This window comes from Musa acuminata, chromosome BXJ2-9 (genome assembly GCF_036884655.1).
Source record: "Musa acuminata AAA Group cultivar baxijiao chromosome BXJ2-9, Cavendish_Baxijiao_AAA, whole genome shotgun sequence".
Lineage (NCBI taxonomy): Eukaryota > Viridiplantae > Streptophyta > Magnoliopsida > Zingiberales > Musaceae > Musa > Musa acuminata.
In genome coordinates, this window is record NC_088346.1 from 42,938,331 (window position 1) to 42,951,533 (window position 13,203).

At 39.8% G+C, this 13,203-nt stretch overlaps 1 protein-coding gene across 1 annotated transcript; it reads right to left on the reverse strand.

The window, feature by feature from the left end:
• Positions 1–2,296: 2,296 nt before the first annotated feature.
• LOC135623477 (receptor-like protein EIX2) lies at positions 2,297–6,557 on the reverse strand. Its single transcript, XM_065126492.1, has one exon. It carries the CDS (start codon positions 6,453–6,455, stop codon positions 2,709–2,711), a length of 3,747 nt encoding a protein of 1,248 aa, XP_064982564.1. The 5' UTR covers positions 6,456–6,557; the 3' UTR covers positions 2,297–2,708.
• Between the last annotated feature and the right edge of the window lie 6,646 nt (positions 6,558–13,203).

Below are 13,203 nucleotides of genomic sequence, written 5' to 3' on the forward strand. Positions count from 1 at the left end.
TGTTGCAGACAAGTTTCTCAGCTGAATCTGCTGAAGTAAGCCATTATGTAAGCAGACTGCACACACCTGAATGGAATTCAGTAGTGTATTCACACTTCTGTTCAGATGGATGCTGGAGAACTAAATGCTTCTGCTGGACTACATTCAATTTCTTGATGTTTGTGCGCTCTAATCTTTGACACTGATGTGTTGAACAATTTATGACAACTTCTTGTTTCTCAATCTCTCGACAAGGTTGATTGTTTCTGGACAAGAAACAAATAATTGATGCTGCAAATTAAGTTTCACTGCCTTCAGAAACAGTAGCAATAGGAAGGGTGGCAGCCTGGACAAATTCAACTGGTAACATATCAATTTGATTTCCAGGGAGAAGTAGAAAATCCAAATGGCAGATGGATTCAAGATATGAGACTGGCAGGTAGATGATTTCTTTCTTAATCTACGGAATTAGCTAATTACCCTCATAATCTATAATCATGAAGCATAGAAATGACAGTAGGAACATAAACAAGGAAGGCATTGATTTTGTGCTAAGAATATATTTATCAGTGGTTGAGTTTAGGTGTTGCTTCAAATATGATAAAATATTAATAGACTGAGCATATAAAAGTGCTTTGAATGATGAAATCACTTGTCATGATCTCTATATTAAGATCTAAATGCATGTTCAGAAATATTTGCAGAATTCTTTTTTTCAGGTTGATGGCAATGGGAAGGACAGCCATTTATGAATGTAGTTTTAGTCAAAGCTATAGAAGTGATACCTTTATCATGATCACTGTGGCTGAGAGAATCAATCCATCATAAACTTCCTTCAGTGAGCAGCATCACTTGTTGGTGATTCATCTCCAATTTCCATAGCTTCAAAATGACCATAGATGGACAAGCCCCAGTATGCTAAACAAATACATGAAACATAAATAGAACAGCATAGACAGTTGGCGTTGTTTTTGCTGATAGCATTACCATCATAATACATATGGGCGACTTGGTGGAAAGGACCGTATGATCTCAAGCTGTAATAGTAAATGTGCCACCCAAGTTTCCTGCGACAGTTCATGTGGTTCTTCTCGATTTGGACTTCAGCCTTGCAAACCTTACTGCCAACTGCACGAAGACCCAATCACCAGTCTTGTCTGTCAAACGGAAGAGAGCAACCCTTAGAGACTGTTTCATGATCATTATGCCAAAACAACTCCAAAACCCCACCACGAATCCCATGACGATGCTTGTAATTTCTAATACACCTTCAAGCTCGCCATCACTGTCTTCTTCTCCTTCTTCAATTGCTGCAGGAGGTAGGCTTCGATAAGCAACATCTCCAGGGCACACAGGCAGTGGCGTACCACAAAGGTCTTTGTTGCCAACATGGATTGAGGGGTCATTTAACGTGGACAATTGATTGCTTGTTGGAATGCTTCCTGACAAGTTGTTGTAAGGTGAGACTCGAGTGGCTCAGGAAGGTGAGAGTAGAAAAGCTACGAAGAATATTTCCTGTCAAATGATTGTCGGACGAGCTAAGATATTGTATACCTGTAGACATATCCGAGAACCAAGCTGGAACTTTGCCCGCGAGTCCAACTCCAGATAGTTGAAGGCTTCTCAAATTAGTTTGGCTTCGAATCCAAGTAGGAAATTTAGTTCCTATATGACAGAAACTCATGTCAATAAATGAAGCATCAAAAGGGGGAAACCAATTTGAAGGAGCTGTAAGATATGTCCAAATTTTCCAAGCTGAAGGAGCTGGGAAAAGTGTGCTTCAGTGATGTCGCCTTCTAGTGAGTTTGAGGAGAGGTCCAACCTGTACATTCCAGAAAATTGACCCAAATTATATGGAATAATGCCATTAAATTTGTTGCCCTCAATACTTAAGTATGACAAGGCTGCTCCTCCAGTACAACTCGACAAACCTAAAGTCCTCGGCATCTGCCCTGATAAGTGGTTGATCTGATATATCCAAGAACTGCAAGAGGTCGAGTTTGCCAATTGTTTCTGGTGGTTGCCCGGTTACAGAGTTACGAGACAGATGTAAAACCTGCAGACTTTGAAGATTGCCAATGTGTGCAAGGCTGCTAGCATTAGTGAGCCTTCTTAGAATACATGCATTACTTGAGTTCTAATAACCACAGAGATCGAGCATGGCCATGGATGTCAACAGAAGACTACTAAAAGCTACAAAAATTGCCAACAGAAGCTGCCATATAAAATAACACAAAGAAAAGCATGTGTCGACATCAAATTAACGAGGCAATGTATCGAAAGGAAAGCGATAACAGAACGACGGAAGATAAAAAAGTATTTGAAGAGATTAGAAGGAATGCAGTACTTGATACTTCTTCCTTCTTTATTCTGACAGCATTGCATGATGATTACATACAACATTACTTGAAAGCAGCTTGCGACCTCAAGATGTAACAATAAGCTCTTCAGCATACTTCTTTCTGCTTTACTATAATGTCATAAAGACAACGGTAGGGACGACTGATTTGAACATATTGATTAGAACGACGGATGATGAAGTTTTTGAACTGATTAGAACAAATACATACATACTAATGAAGCAAAAGGCCATCAACTGCGATACCCTTTCCTTCTTTATTCTGACAACATTACACCATAACATACGAGCTGGAATTACTAACTGGAAAAGCAACTTGAGACCTCCTTAAGATGTAACAGTAAACTCTTTAGTTCTTGCCACCGATGGATCAAGTCACACTTTGCTGTTTGGACTTTAACCTTGCACATCCGACTGCCAAATGCACGTAGCACCAATCGTAGGCCTTGTCGAAAACTCGAAAGAAAGCCATCCTTATGCTCTGTTTCATGATCATTGTTCCAACAAAACTCCAAAAACCAACCACAAAACCCATGACCGTGCTGGTAATTTCCCACACTGTTTCAAGCCTGTCACCGTTTTTCTCTTCGTGTTCATGAGGTGGACTTTGATGATCTGCATCACCAGGGCACTCTGGCAGTGGCGTACCACAAAGGTATTCATTACCATCATAGATCGACGCGTTGAAGGTCGACATTTGACCACCGGCTGTTGGAATTCTTCCTGACAAGTTGTTGTGAGAGAGATTCAAGTGGCTTAGGAAGGTGAGAGATGATAAGCTGGAAGGAATATCTCCTGTGAGATTGTTCATCGATAAGTCAAGTGATTCCAGTTGTTCCATGGAACCAATCTTTTCTGGAATGGTTCCTCTCAAATGATTCTTGGATAAGTTCAAAAAAAGCAATCCATGAAGGTTTGTTAGCTCTCTTGGGATCTCGCCGGAAAGATTATTGTTTGATAGGTCTATGCTTGTTACAAGTGAGAGAATTGTGGTGTATTGGATGTCATATCCTTTGGCTGTTATTACTATGCTCTCGCTATAGGAACCGCTAACATTAAAAAGATTAAGCAATGATGTAGTGTCATGTTGTATCTCAACCATAGCACTACAATTTCCTAGAGACGAAGGAATGCTACCAGAAAGATGGTTGGAAGAAAGATCCAAAACCTGAAGAGAAGTGAGATTTGCTATGTGCACTGGAATGGTACCATAAAATAGGTTTGACTTCAAACTAAGAACTCTCAAGGATAAAAGGTTTTCTCCCACCCATGTTGGTATTTCATCAAACAAATTATTTTCAGCGAGATCAAGGGTAACCAATTGTTCACAATGTTTCAAGAAGGAAGGAAATCTTCCAGAGAGGTTGTTGTGGTTCAGATGCAAGGACTGTAGAGAAGTTGGGAATGATTTATGACATGTTGGGATTTCTCCAGATAAATTATTGTTTGATAGGTCCAGGATTTTCAGATAATTTAGATTGCAGAAAAAGGGAGAAAAACTGCCATTGATATTGTTATGAGATAAAGATAAAATTTGAAGGTTAGAGGCATTTGCAAAACTCAACGGAATGGGTCCAACAAATGAGTTATTGGAGAGATCGATCATTTGATATGGAGCAGAGGGTAGTGGGCCATTCAAGTTATTAGAACTCAAGTTAAGACTCCACAAACCTTTTGAGAAATCTGAAAACCAAGTTGGAAGGTGGCCTAAGAGTCCAACTCCAGATAAAGAAAGATCTATCAAATTTGTTTGTGTCTGAATCCAAGCTGGAAATTTAGTTCCCATATGACATGAGCTCATAATAATACTTTGGGCATTAAAAGGTGGAAGCCAATCATTGGATAGGATCACATCCAAGGAGTTGTTAGATATGTCCAAATTGACTAAATTGGTGAGTTTGGAAAAGTGTGCTTCGGTGATGTTGCCTTCGAGCAAATTTGAGGAGATGTCCAATCCATATAATGCAGATAATTGACCAATACTTGAGGGGACAATCCCACTCAAATTATTAGCCCTAATAAATATATCTAAACCGGCTCTCTGGTTACAATCTGGTAAAGCATCGATCAAATCTGTTAGCTCTCCACCAATAGGGTTAATGGACAAATCTATAGAACTCAAATTGCATAGTTTATTTAGAGTCCCAGATACTAACTTTGTCAAGTGATTATATGATACATCCAAGCTTTGTAAGTTGTAGAGTCTGTTGAAAGTCTCTGGTATCTGTCCACTAAAAAAATTATCAGATAAATCTAACCATTGTATATTTCGGAGATTCCCAATAATTTCTGGTATTTGTCCAGAAATCTTATTTCCCCATAATCTCAAGCTCTCCAAGTTGATAAGATCACCAATAGTCATTGGTATAGCTCCAGTAATATTATTGTCTGAGAGATCCAAATATTTCAAATTGGTGAGATTCCCAATAATTTCTGGTATTTGTCCTGAAATCTTATTTCCCCATAATCTCAAGCTCTCCAAGTTGATAAGATCACCGATAGCCATCGGTATAGCTCCAGTAATATTATTGTACGAGAGATCCAAATATTTCAAATTGGTGAGATTCCCAATAATTTCTGGTATTTGTCCTGAAATATTATTGTACGAGAGATCCAAATATTTCAAATTGGTGAAATTTCCAATAGTTTTTTGTATTTGTCTTGAAAAATTATTTCCTTGTAATATCAAACTTTTCAAGTTGATGAGATCACAAAAAGCCATTAGTATACCTTCTGTAATATTGGTGTACGAGAGATCCAAGTATTCCAAATTAGTGAGATTCTTTATTTTTTGTGGAATTTCTCCAGTAATGTGACTGAATTTCAAACTTAAATATTGTAAGCTGTTCGGAGCATTTTTCACCATTTCTAGAATATCTCCATCCAAATTGTTATCATCTAATGCAAGGTACTCCAAGGAGCCAAGGCTCCTCAAGATTTGTCCAATATCTCCGCTTAATGAATTCCCACTTAAATCCAAATGCTTCAACCTGCTGCTCACATTCATTAGCATTCCAAAAGGGCTAAGGCTCCTCAAGATTTGTCCCATATCTCCACTTAATGAATTCCAACTTAAATCCAGATACTTCAAGCTCCTGCTCACATTCATTATCATTCCAAAAATTTCTCCTTCGAGACTATTGTCTAGCAAATATAATTCTTTCAAATTACTCAGAGCTCCGAGAGTGACTTGTAGTGACTCAATATCGATACCACTACAAGAAGAAAGATCAAGATATGCAAGGCTGCTAGCATGAGAGAGCCATCTTAGAATTGTTGTGTTCAAGTTGGAATAACCAGAGAGATCCAGCTTTACGATTGAAGTCAAATTAAATGGGGGCGGAGGAGCTGGAATATACGGGAGGCTTGCCCACTCCAAGCGCAATACTTCAAGACTGGGAATTGAATTAACTTGGTGAAGCCAATTAGTTGCTTTAGAGAGGTTGACAGAACTCATATCAACATGTATTAGAGACGGAATTCGGGAGAGCCAATCAAGGTCATCAGCTCGTCGATCAATATGTCCACATCCTCCAAGATCGAGGAAGTGTAACTTAGAGAGATTCCCCAGTTGAGGAGGTATTAGTCCACCAAACATGGCATTGGATAGGTTAAGATATTCCAAATGCACAAGTGAAGCAATCATGTGGGGAATGTGGGAGCCAAAGAAATTATTCATGCTCAAATCCAGATATTTCAAATGCTTCAGATCACGCAAAGCGGGATTTACCTTACTCGCACCCATCTCATACAGCAAGTAGCAAATGTTAACCCCATCATCCCAATCGTCTGTGTAGGAGTAAGGATAGTGGAGGTCGAGTTTGATGACATGGCTGGTGGTGTTGTCGCAGGCCACTCCTCTCCAACGACAGCAATCTTCACCGATCCAAGTAGAGAATATTTCGCCAGAGTCATACATGTCGGATCTGATGTCTAGGAGAGCTCTCCTCTCGCTCTCTATGCAGCTTCCCCCCTTCGCCCCGAGATGGCCATCATGATCCCCCCCGCCATGGCCGAGACAACAGGAGATGACTCCAAAGCTCATAATTACGGCCGTGAGCATAGTGACATGCTTTGAGCAAATAGATTTGCCCTTGCAGCCACCGCTAGCAGCCATTGAAGTAAGCTTTCAGAGATGATCGAAGTTTGAGGTGTGAAGTTGGAAGGTGGCTCCATACATACATTTATAGAATGACACTGAACGTTCCTCGAGGGCTGATCGATCTCAAAGACCGGTGTTGTTGACATACCCGTTCCCGAACTCCAACATTTATTGACGAGATAAATGGTTTGGAATGGGCAGGCGAATCTTCCTCGATGTTTCTTGCAATCCTTACAGTTGAACAACGATGTGATCATTACTAATCAGTAATTGGACCGACGAGTCAATCTGATAGAATGAATAATTAATATAAATATCTAAAATTATACATATATATATATGTTTTAAATATGAATAATTATTATCTGAGAATATTATAATAAAGCAACAGAGTCCAAGTCATCGAGGTCATTTAAATTAAATCTTTTGTTGTTAACATTCTAAAAAGGTGGAAATGAGTTGTGGAATGACCACAGTTAAGCACAGTATTTTATAGATTTTTTATACTATAAATTTTGTTTAATTTGGATATATCTCAAAAATAATTATTGTGGGTATAAGGTCATTGCACTCTGAAGCATTTGTGATGTGATTATGATACAAGTCAAAGTCCAACAAATATCAATCTTTTATCTCTTGGACGGTAGTGGTGACCTGTTCTAATGAGGTGATAAATGAATTGATTTTTTAGATCGTTTTCCTAACGTGACAAAGTGGACAAGAATTGTCTGTCAATGTTTCATGTATGTGGGTTTTCCTATTTGTAATTTCATGTTCAAATTTTTTTTAAATAGACAACTTTCATTGAATTAGAAAAAACATGTTCAATTATTTGTATATATAAACAAGTATTTTTTTTAGAAAATAGAAATAAAATTTAAAAAAAAATCTCTTCTCAAATATTTAATTTTTAGAGTAATTTTTGGATCAATTAAAGAAAGAAGAGTGATTGAGATATGAGAAAAAGAATCAATATTGGAATAACATACATCTGGCAAGTGTTTCATACCCCACTTGACATGTCGCGTTGAGAAGTCTAAGTCTAAATCTAAGTCTATGTGACGTGCCGAGCGGTTTGATGGGGGATGGAATAAAACTAATGAGTCTAAATCTCAGAAATTAATTTTGTCTTTTGATCATTACTTGATGTCTCATTCTAGCTCAACCCCTTAAGGGGGAACGAGAGAGGTCACTATTTACTTGTCTGAGAATCTTCCTCTTTTTTTTTTCTTTTTTCTTTTTTATCTTTATTAATGCATAACTACTAAGAATATTCATTTCTATTTTTATTGGATAGGTATAAATAATATTTTGATAGAACGTCTCTATTGACTGAATTTTTTTTCATCTCATGTGATGAGCCAATCTTAAAGAAATGCTTAATATATAAGGGAGTTGGGTGAGGATAGATAATAAATAAGAAAATAAAATAGAGAGAGAAAATAAGAAAAATCTAATTTATAAAAATATTAATTTAAGGAGGAGGACTTTGAAATAATCTTTTGACTTACTTTGTTGAAATATATGAGTCTTTATTGTGAATAGTTTATTTATTCCAAAATAGATGATAGTTTTAGACTTATTCCAAATCTTTCGATTTAAGAAAAAATTGTATTTCTTGAATCACTCATACATTTTGTAAAAAATAAGACTCTTATCATGATCCCATTATAATTCTTGGTTTTTTTACATAGGTCATAGAAACACAAAAAAAAGTAACTAATAAAGATGAAAATTAAATCACCTCAAAAAATGATTCAATATGTTTCATTTGGTCATCTTTTGATAAAATAAACTTCTAAAATTGTATTATAAAATAATCTTTCTTCTTTATATATCATGTTCTTCCTTTCTTATAAGATGATAATTCATACTATTTTTTCTTTTATCTATTTATTTTTCTTATTTATTAACAATCTTGAAAATAAAATCATGAATATGTAGGATATTATCATATGACAATTAGAATATATCAATTGAACTCACTACCAATCCAAATGATTTGTCTCGATCTTTTTTTCTTTTTACATTTGTGAAATGTGACTTGTGGAATCCAAATGCACTAATAAATTATGGATTGAGATATAATATGAGTATCAATTATAAATTTAGATGTAAGCTATATATATATATATATATATATATATATATATATATATATATATATATATATATATATATATATATATATATATATAAGAAGCATTTTTTTTAGAAAATATAAATGAAATTAAAAAAATCTCTCAAATATTCAATTTTTAGATGACTTTTCAGTGATTTTTGAATCAATTAAAGAAAGTAGAGTGATTGAGATATGAGAAAAGGAATCAACAAATGATTTCAATATTGAAGTTGAGGAGGACCCAAACTTCAATCCATTATTTCCTAATTAGTTAACCAGTCCGTAGGGGTCACTTTTGCTAAATTATACTACTGAAAGTGATCCAATGTACGCACTAAGAGGCATGGCCACAAGTGGCACAATGAATATTAGGATAACATGAAGTTGTAGCTCGAGGGCAAGTCCACTATCATAAAGGTAATTATTGTCGTCTTTGCTCTATGTTCTTCCCCGATGGTAACGGGGAGGACGGTGGTCCCGAGTAGGGAGATGGAATCCCCAGTGAATCCGATGAGCGCCGAAGTCATGGGAGTGAGGTCCTCATTAGTGAGGCTGAGTTTCTTAAAAGCGTCGAGGTATAGGACATCGGCAAAGCTCCCGGTGTCAACCATTACTCTTTTGACCTAAGCATTGGCGATCCGAATGGAGATCACCAAAGCGTCGTCGTGGTGGGATCACTCGACCTCCTCGGTTCTGAAAGTGATTTTGGGCTTGAACTCGGGTTGGGGGCGTTTTTCTACCGTGATACAGGCGTAGGCCTTCCTTGCTGTCGAACTGCTGCCGCCGACAGTCGGTCCACCGGTAATGACATCGATCTACCTCTCGACAGGACCCCTGGGGCACGGAGTGGCTTCTGGTTCCTTGAGTTAGTGCCCGAGGTGACCTCTTCGGATCAATTCCTCGATTTGATTTTGGAGGTCGCTGTAGTCTTTCGTGTCATGGCTGTAGTCTCGATGGAACTTGTAATATTTAGATCGATCCTTGTGAGTAGCCTTTAGAGGATTGGGTTGTCGCAAGAGACCTTTCTCCTTGATCTGGAGAAAGATCTCGGTACGAGACGTGTTCAAAGGCAGAGGTGGGGTCCTCGGGAGTGGTGGCTTGGGTTGGTCAGGCCGCCTATGAGGCTGCGCTGATGGTGCCGAAGCTGCTCCTCGAGCCTGCTCCATCCTCGGCCTCTTATTATCCTCGCGCCAACTTGCCATTAGGGCTTCAACGGTGATGTATTGGTTGGCACGCTGTAGCATCTCGGGGATGGTCGCGGGTGGCTTCTCAATTAGTGACCATAAGAACCTCGAGGGTCTCAAGCCCATCAAAAACACCTGTATGATCAAAGAAGGGTGAGCGTCTGGGAATCCCTGAATTTCAGCAGCAAAGCATGCCATGAATTGGGAGAGCGATTCATCCTCGCATTGGGACAACATGAGTAGGGTGGCGATGGAAGGCTTGGGTCGCACGCTGGCCAAGAAGTTTTGCTCGAACTCCCTTGCGAGCCAATCGAAGGATGAGACCGAGAACGGGCGCAGCTAGCTGAACCATGCTCGCGTCGATCCTCTGAAGGTAGTTGGGAATGCCTGACACATCAGGGCATCGGAGGTGCCGTAGAGAGCCATCTGAGCCCGGAACGCAACGACGTGTTCTGTAGGGCCAGAGCCACCATCGTACGTTTCCAGTGTCGGCAGCCTGAAGTTAAGTGGCATAGGCTTGTCCTGTATTTCTTGAGTAAAAGGGGATCCACCCGAGCTACCTTCGCTCGTCTCGCCCCGCGACTTCTGGATTTCGCGCTGGAACTCATCCAAGCATCGGTTGACTATGGATAGTTGGATTTTGAATGAGTCATCTACTGAGTCTGATGATATGGTATTGGGTTCATGGTGGGACGGAGCGATCTGGCACGGTGCGGGTGTGCTTTGCTCGGGTAGGCCTCTCAGGTTTATTGTCTGCTCTCGGGCTTCTCTCATCCTGAGTTGCTCCCTGCCCGACCTTTGCTGCATCGGGTCAGTAGAGGGAGTAGCTAGTTGCACAATCTGTGGCTAGCCTGTGGCACGAGTGGGACAATCGTCTGCATCATTCCTACCAAGGCTGGCTTGCACTTGCTTGGCTAAGCCAAGGATCGCCTCGGGCGACACGACCGAGGATCTTGTGGTATATCAAGGGGGAGAGATTCCTGGATCGTTGAGCAGTCGCCAGTAGTGGTCTGGCATCGAGGCCGAGATCCCTTCGTCTCTAAGGACGGGGAGGGGATGATCCCTGAGTCCGGAAGGGGGGTGGCCTGCTGATGGTTCTCCCTCGGGGAGAACTCCTACTAGACGCTCTTGCGACATGACCCTTCCTCTAGCGTGAAAAATGTTGATGAACTGAGGTGCTATGGCTGATGAGTCAACACGGCCTGGTCCACGGGTCGATGTCGAGAGTCAAAGATCAGCTGAACGGGTAGCCGAGGTTGATCGACCGCAGGTCAGGTGCTGCCATCGGGATGTTGATCGGTGTCCCTCGGTTGAGAGGTGGCACTAAGGGGATGTCCACTCTCTTGAATAGGAAGAACTGGGCGCCGTTGCTAGGGACGCTGGATTCGTCTAGAGGAAGACACCTCTCGGTCAGCGATGGTTGTGCCTTGGGAGGGGGTGGCTGCTCTCCTGCACAAAATGCTCTCGTCGGGTGGTTACCGACTTTGGCCCCTCAACAAGTAAATTAATACTTGGTTCTCAGTGTGTGGTCCTCTCTTTGGCCAGATGCCGGCCTGGGGTTTTATAATACTGTATGAGGATTGGTCGTACACGGGTTTGGCTTGGCGGCAGATCTCCAAGGGGGAAGATAGTACCTTTGTGCAGTCGTCATCTCGAAACGCATGGAATGGCACTAGGCGGCGCCGTCGCGAGCTTTCTGGGATGGGACGTATGGAGGGACGCCTTGGTACAGATTCTAGCTCGACGCATGGGAGGGCTCTTCTTGCTGACCTGGTGGTGACATGGCATAGTATTGATTGTGACGTAGCCTGAATCCAAAATATACCTTATCGTATGGAAAAAGGACCGTATGATCTCAAGCTGTAATAGTAAATGTGCCACCCAAGTTTCCTGCGACAGTTCATGTGGTTCTTCTCGATTTGGACTTCAGTCTTGCAAACCTTACTGCCAACTGCACGAAGACCCAATCACCAGTCTTGTCTGTCAAACGGAAGAGGGCAACCCTTAGAGACTGTTTCATGATCATTATGCCAAAACAACTCCAAAACCCCACCACGAATCCCCATGACGATGCTTGTAATTTCTAATACACCTTCAAGCTCGCCATCACTGTCTTCTTCTTCTTCTTCAATTGCTGCAGGAGGTAGGCTTCGATAAGCAACATCTCCAGGGCACACAGGCAGTGGCGTACCACAAAGGTCTTTGTTGCCAACGTAGATTGAGGGGTCATTTAACGTGGACAATTGATTGCTTGTTGCAATGCTTCCTGACAAGTTGTTGTAAGATGAGACTCGAGCGGCTCAAGAAGGTGAGAGTAGAAAAGCTACAAGGAATATTTGGTGTGAGACTCTTCATTGACAAGTCGAGTGATTCCAGCAGTGTCATGGAACCGATCTCCTTCCTGTCAAATGATTGTCGGACAAGTTAAGATATTATATAACTGTAGACATATCCGAGAACCAAGCTGGAACTTTGATCACCTCTGCCATGGCCGAGACAACAAGAGATGACTCCAAAACTCATAATTATGGTGATAAGCATGGTGACATGCTTTGAGCAAATAGATTAACCCTTGCAGCCACCGCCAACAGTCATTGAGAAAGTTTTCAGAAATCAAGAAGTTTAAGGTGTGAGGAAGGAATAATCAATCTCAAGGACCGACGTTGCTGACATGAGGTGATAAAATGGTTTGGAATGGGCTGGCGAATCTTCTTAGATGATTCTTGCAACCTTAATTCTGAGACTATTTAGTGAAGAATGTGATATACTAAATAAAAGTTTTCTTTATATGATAATTGATAACAAGTGGTGTTATATATAAAGGCAGTGCTTAGATTATAGTTGAACAATGATGTGATCATTTCTGGTCGATAATTGGACCAATGAGTTAATATGATAGAATGAATATTTAATGCAAAATTATAAAATTATATATATATATATATATATATATATATATATATATATATATATATAAGTTTTAGATATGAATATTTATTATCTAAGAAAATTACAAGAGAGCAACTGAGTCGAAGTTATCGAGATCATTTAAGATCTTTTGTTGTTAACACTCTTAAAGAATAAATGAGTTGTGGAATGACCACTATTAAGCACAGGATTTTATAGATTTCTTTTATACTCTAAAATTGGTTTAATTTGGATATATCTTTAGAATAATTATTATGGGCATGAGATCTTCGCACACTAAAATTGGCTTAATTTGGATATATCTTACGTTGGATATATCTAACTTTATCTCTTGTATAGGTAGTAATGACATGTTCCAATGAGATGATAAATGGATTCGTTTCTTAGATCCTCCTCGTTGATTTTTTGGATTCTCTCTCAATGCTAACTGTGTCAAGTGGACAAGAAATATTACTGTCAATGTTTCATATTTGTAATTTCATGTTCAATTTTTTTTAACTAGATAACTTTCATTGAATTAGCAAAAACA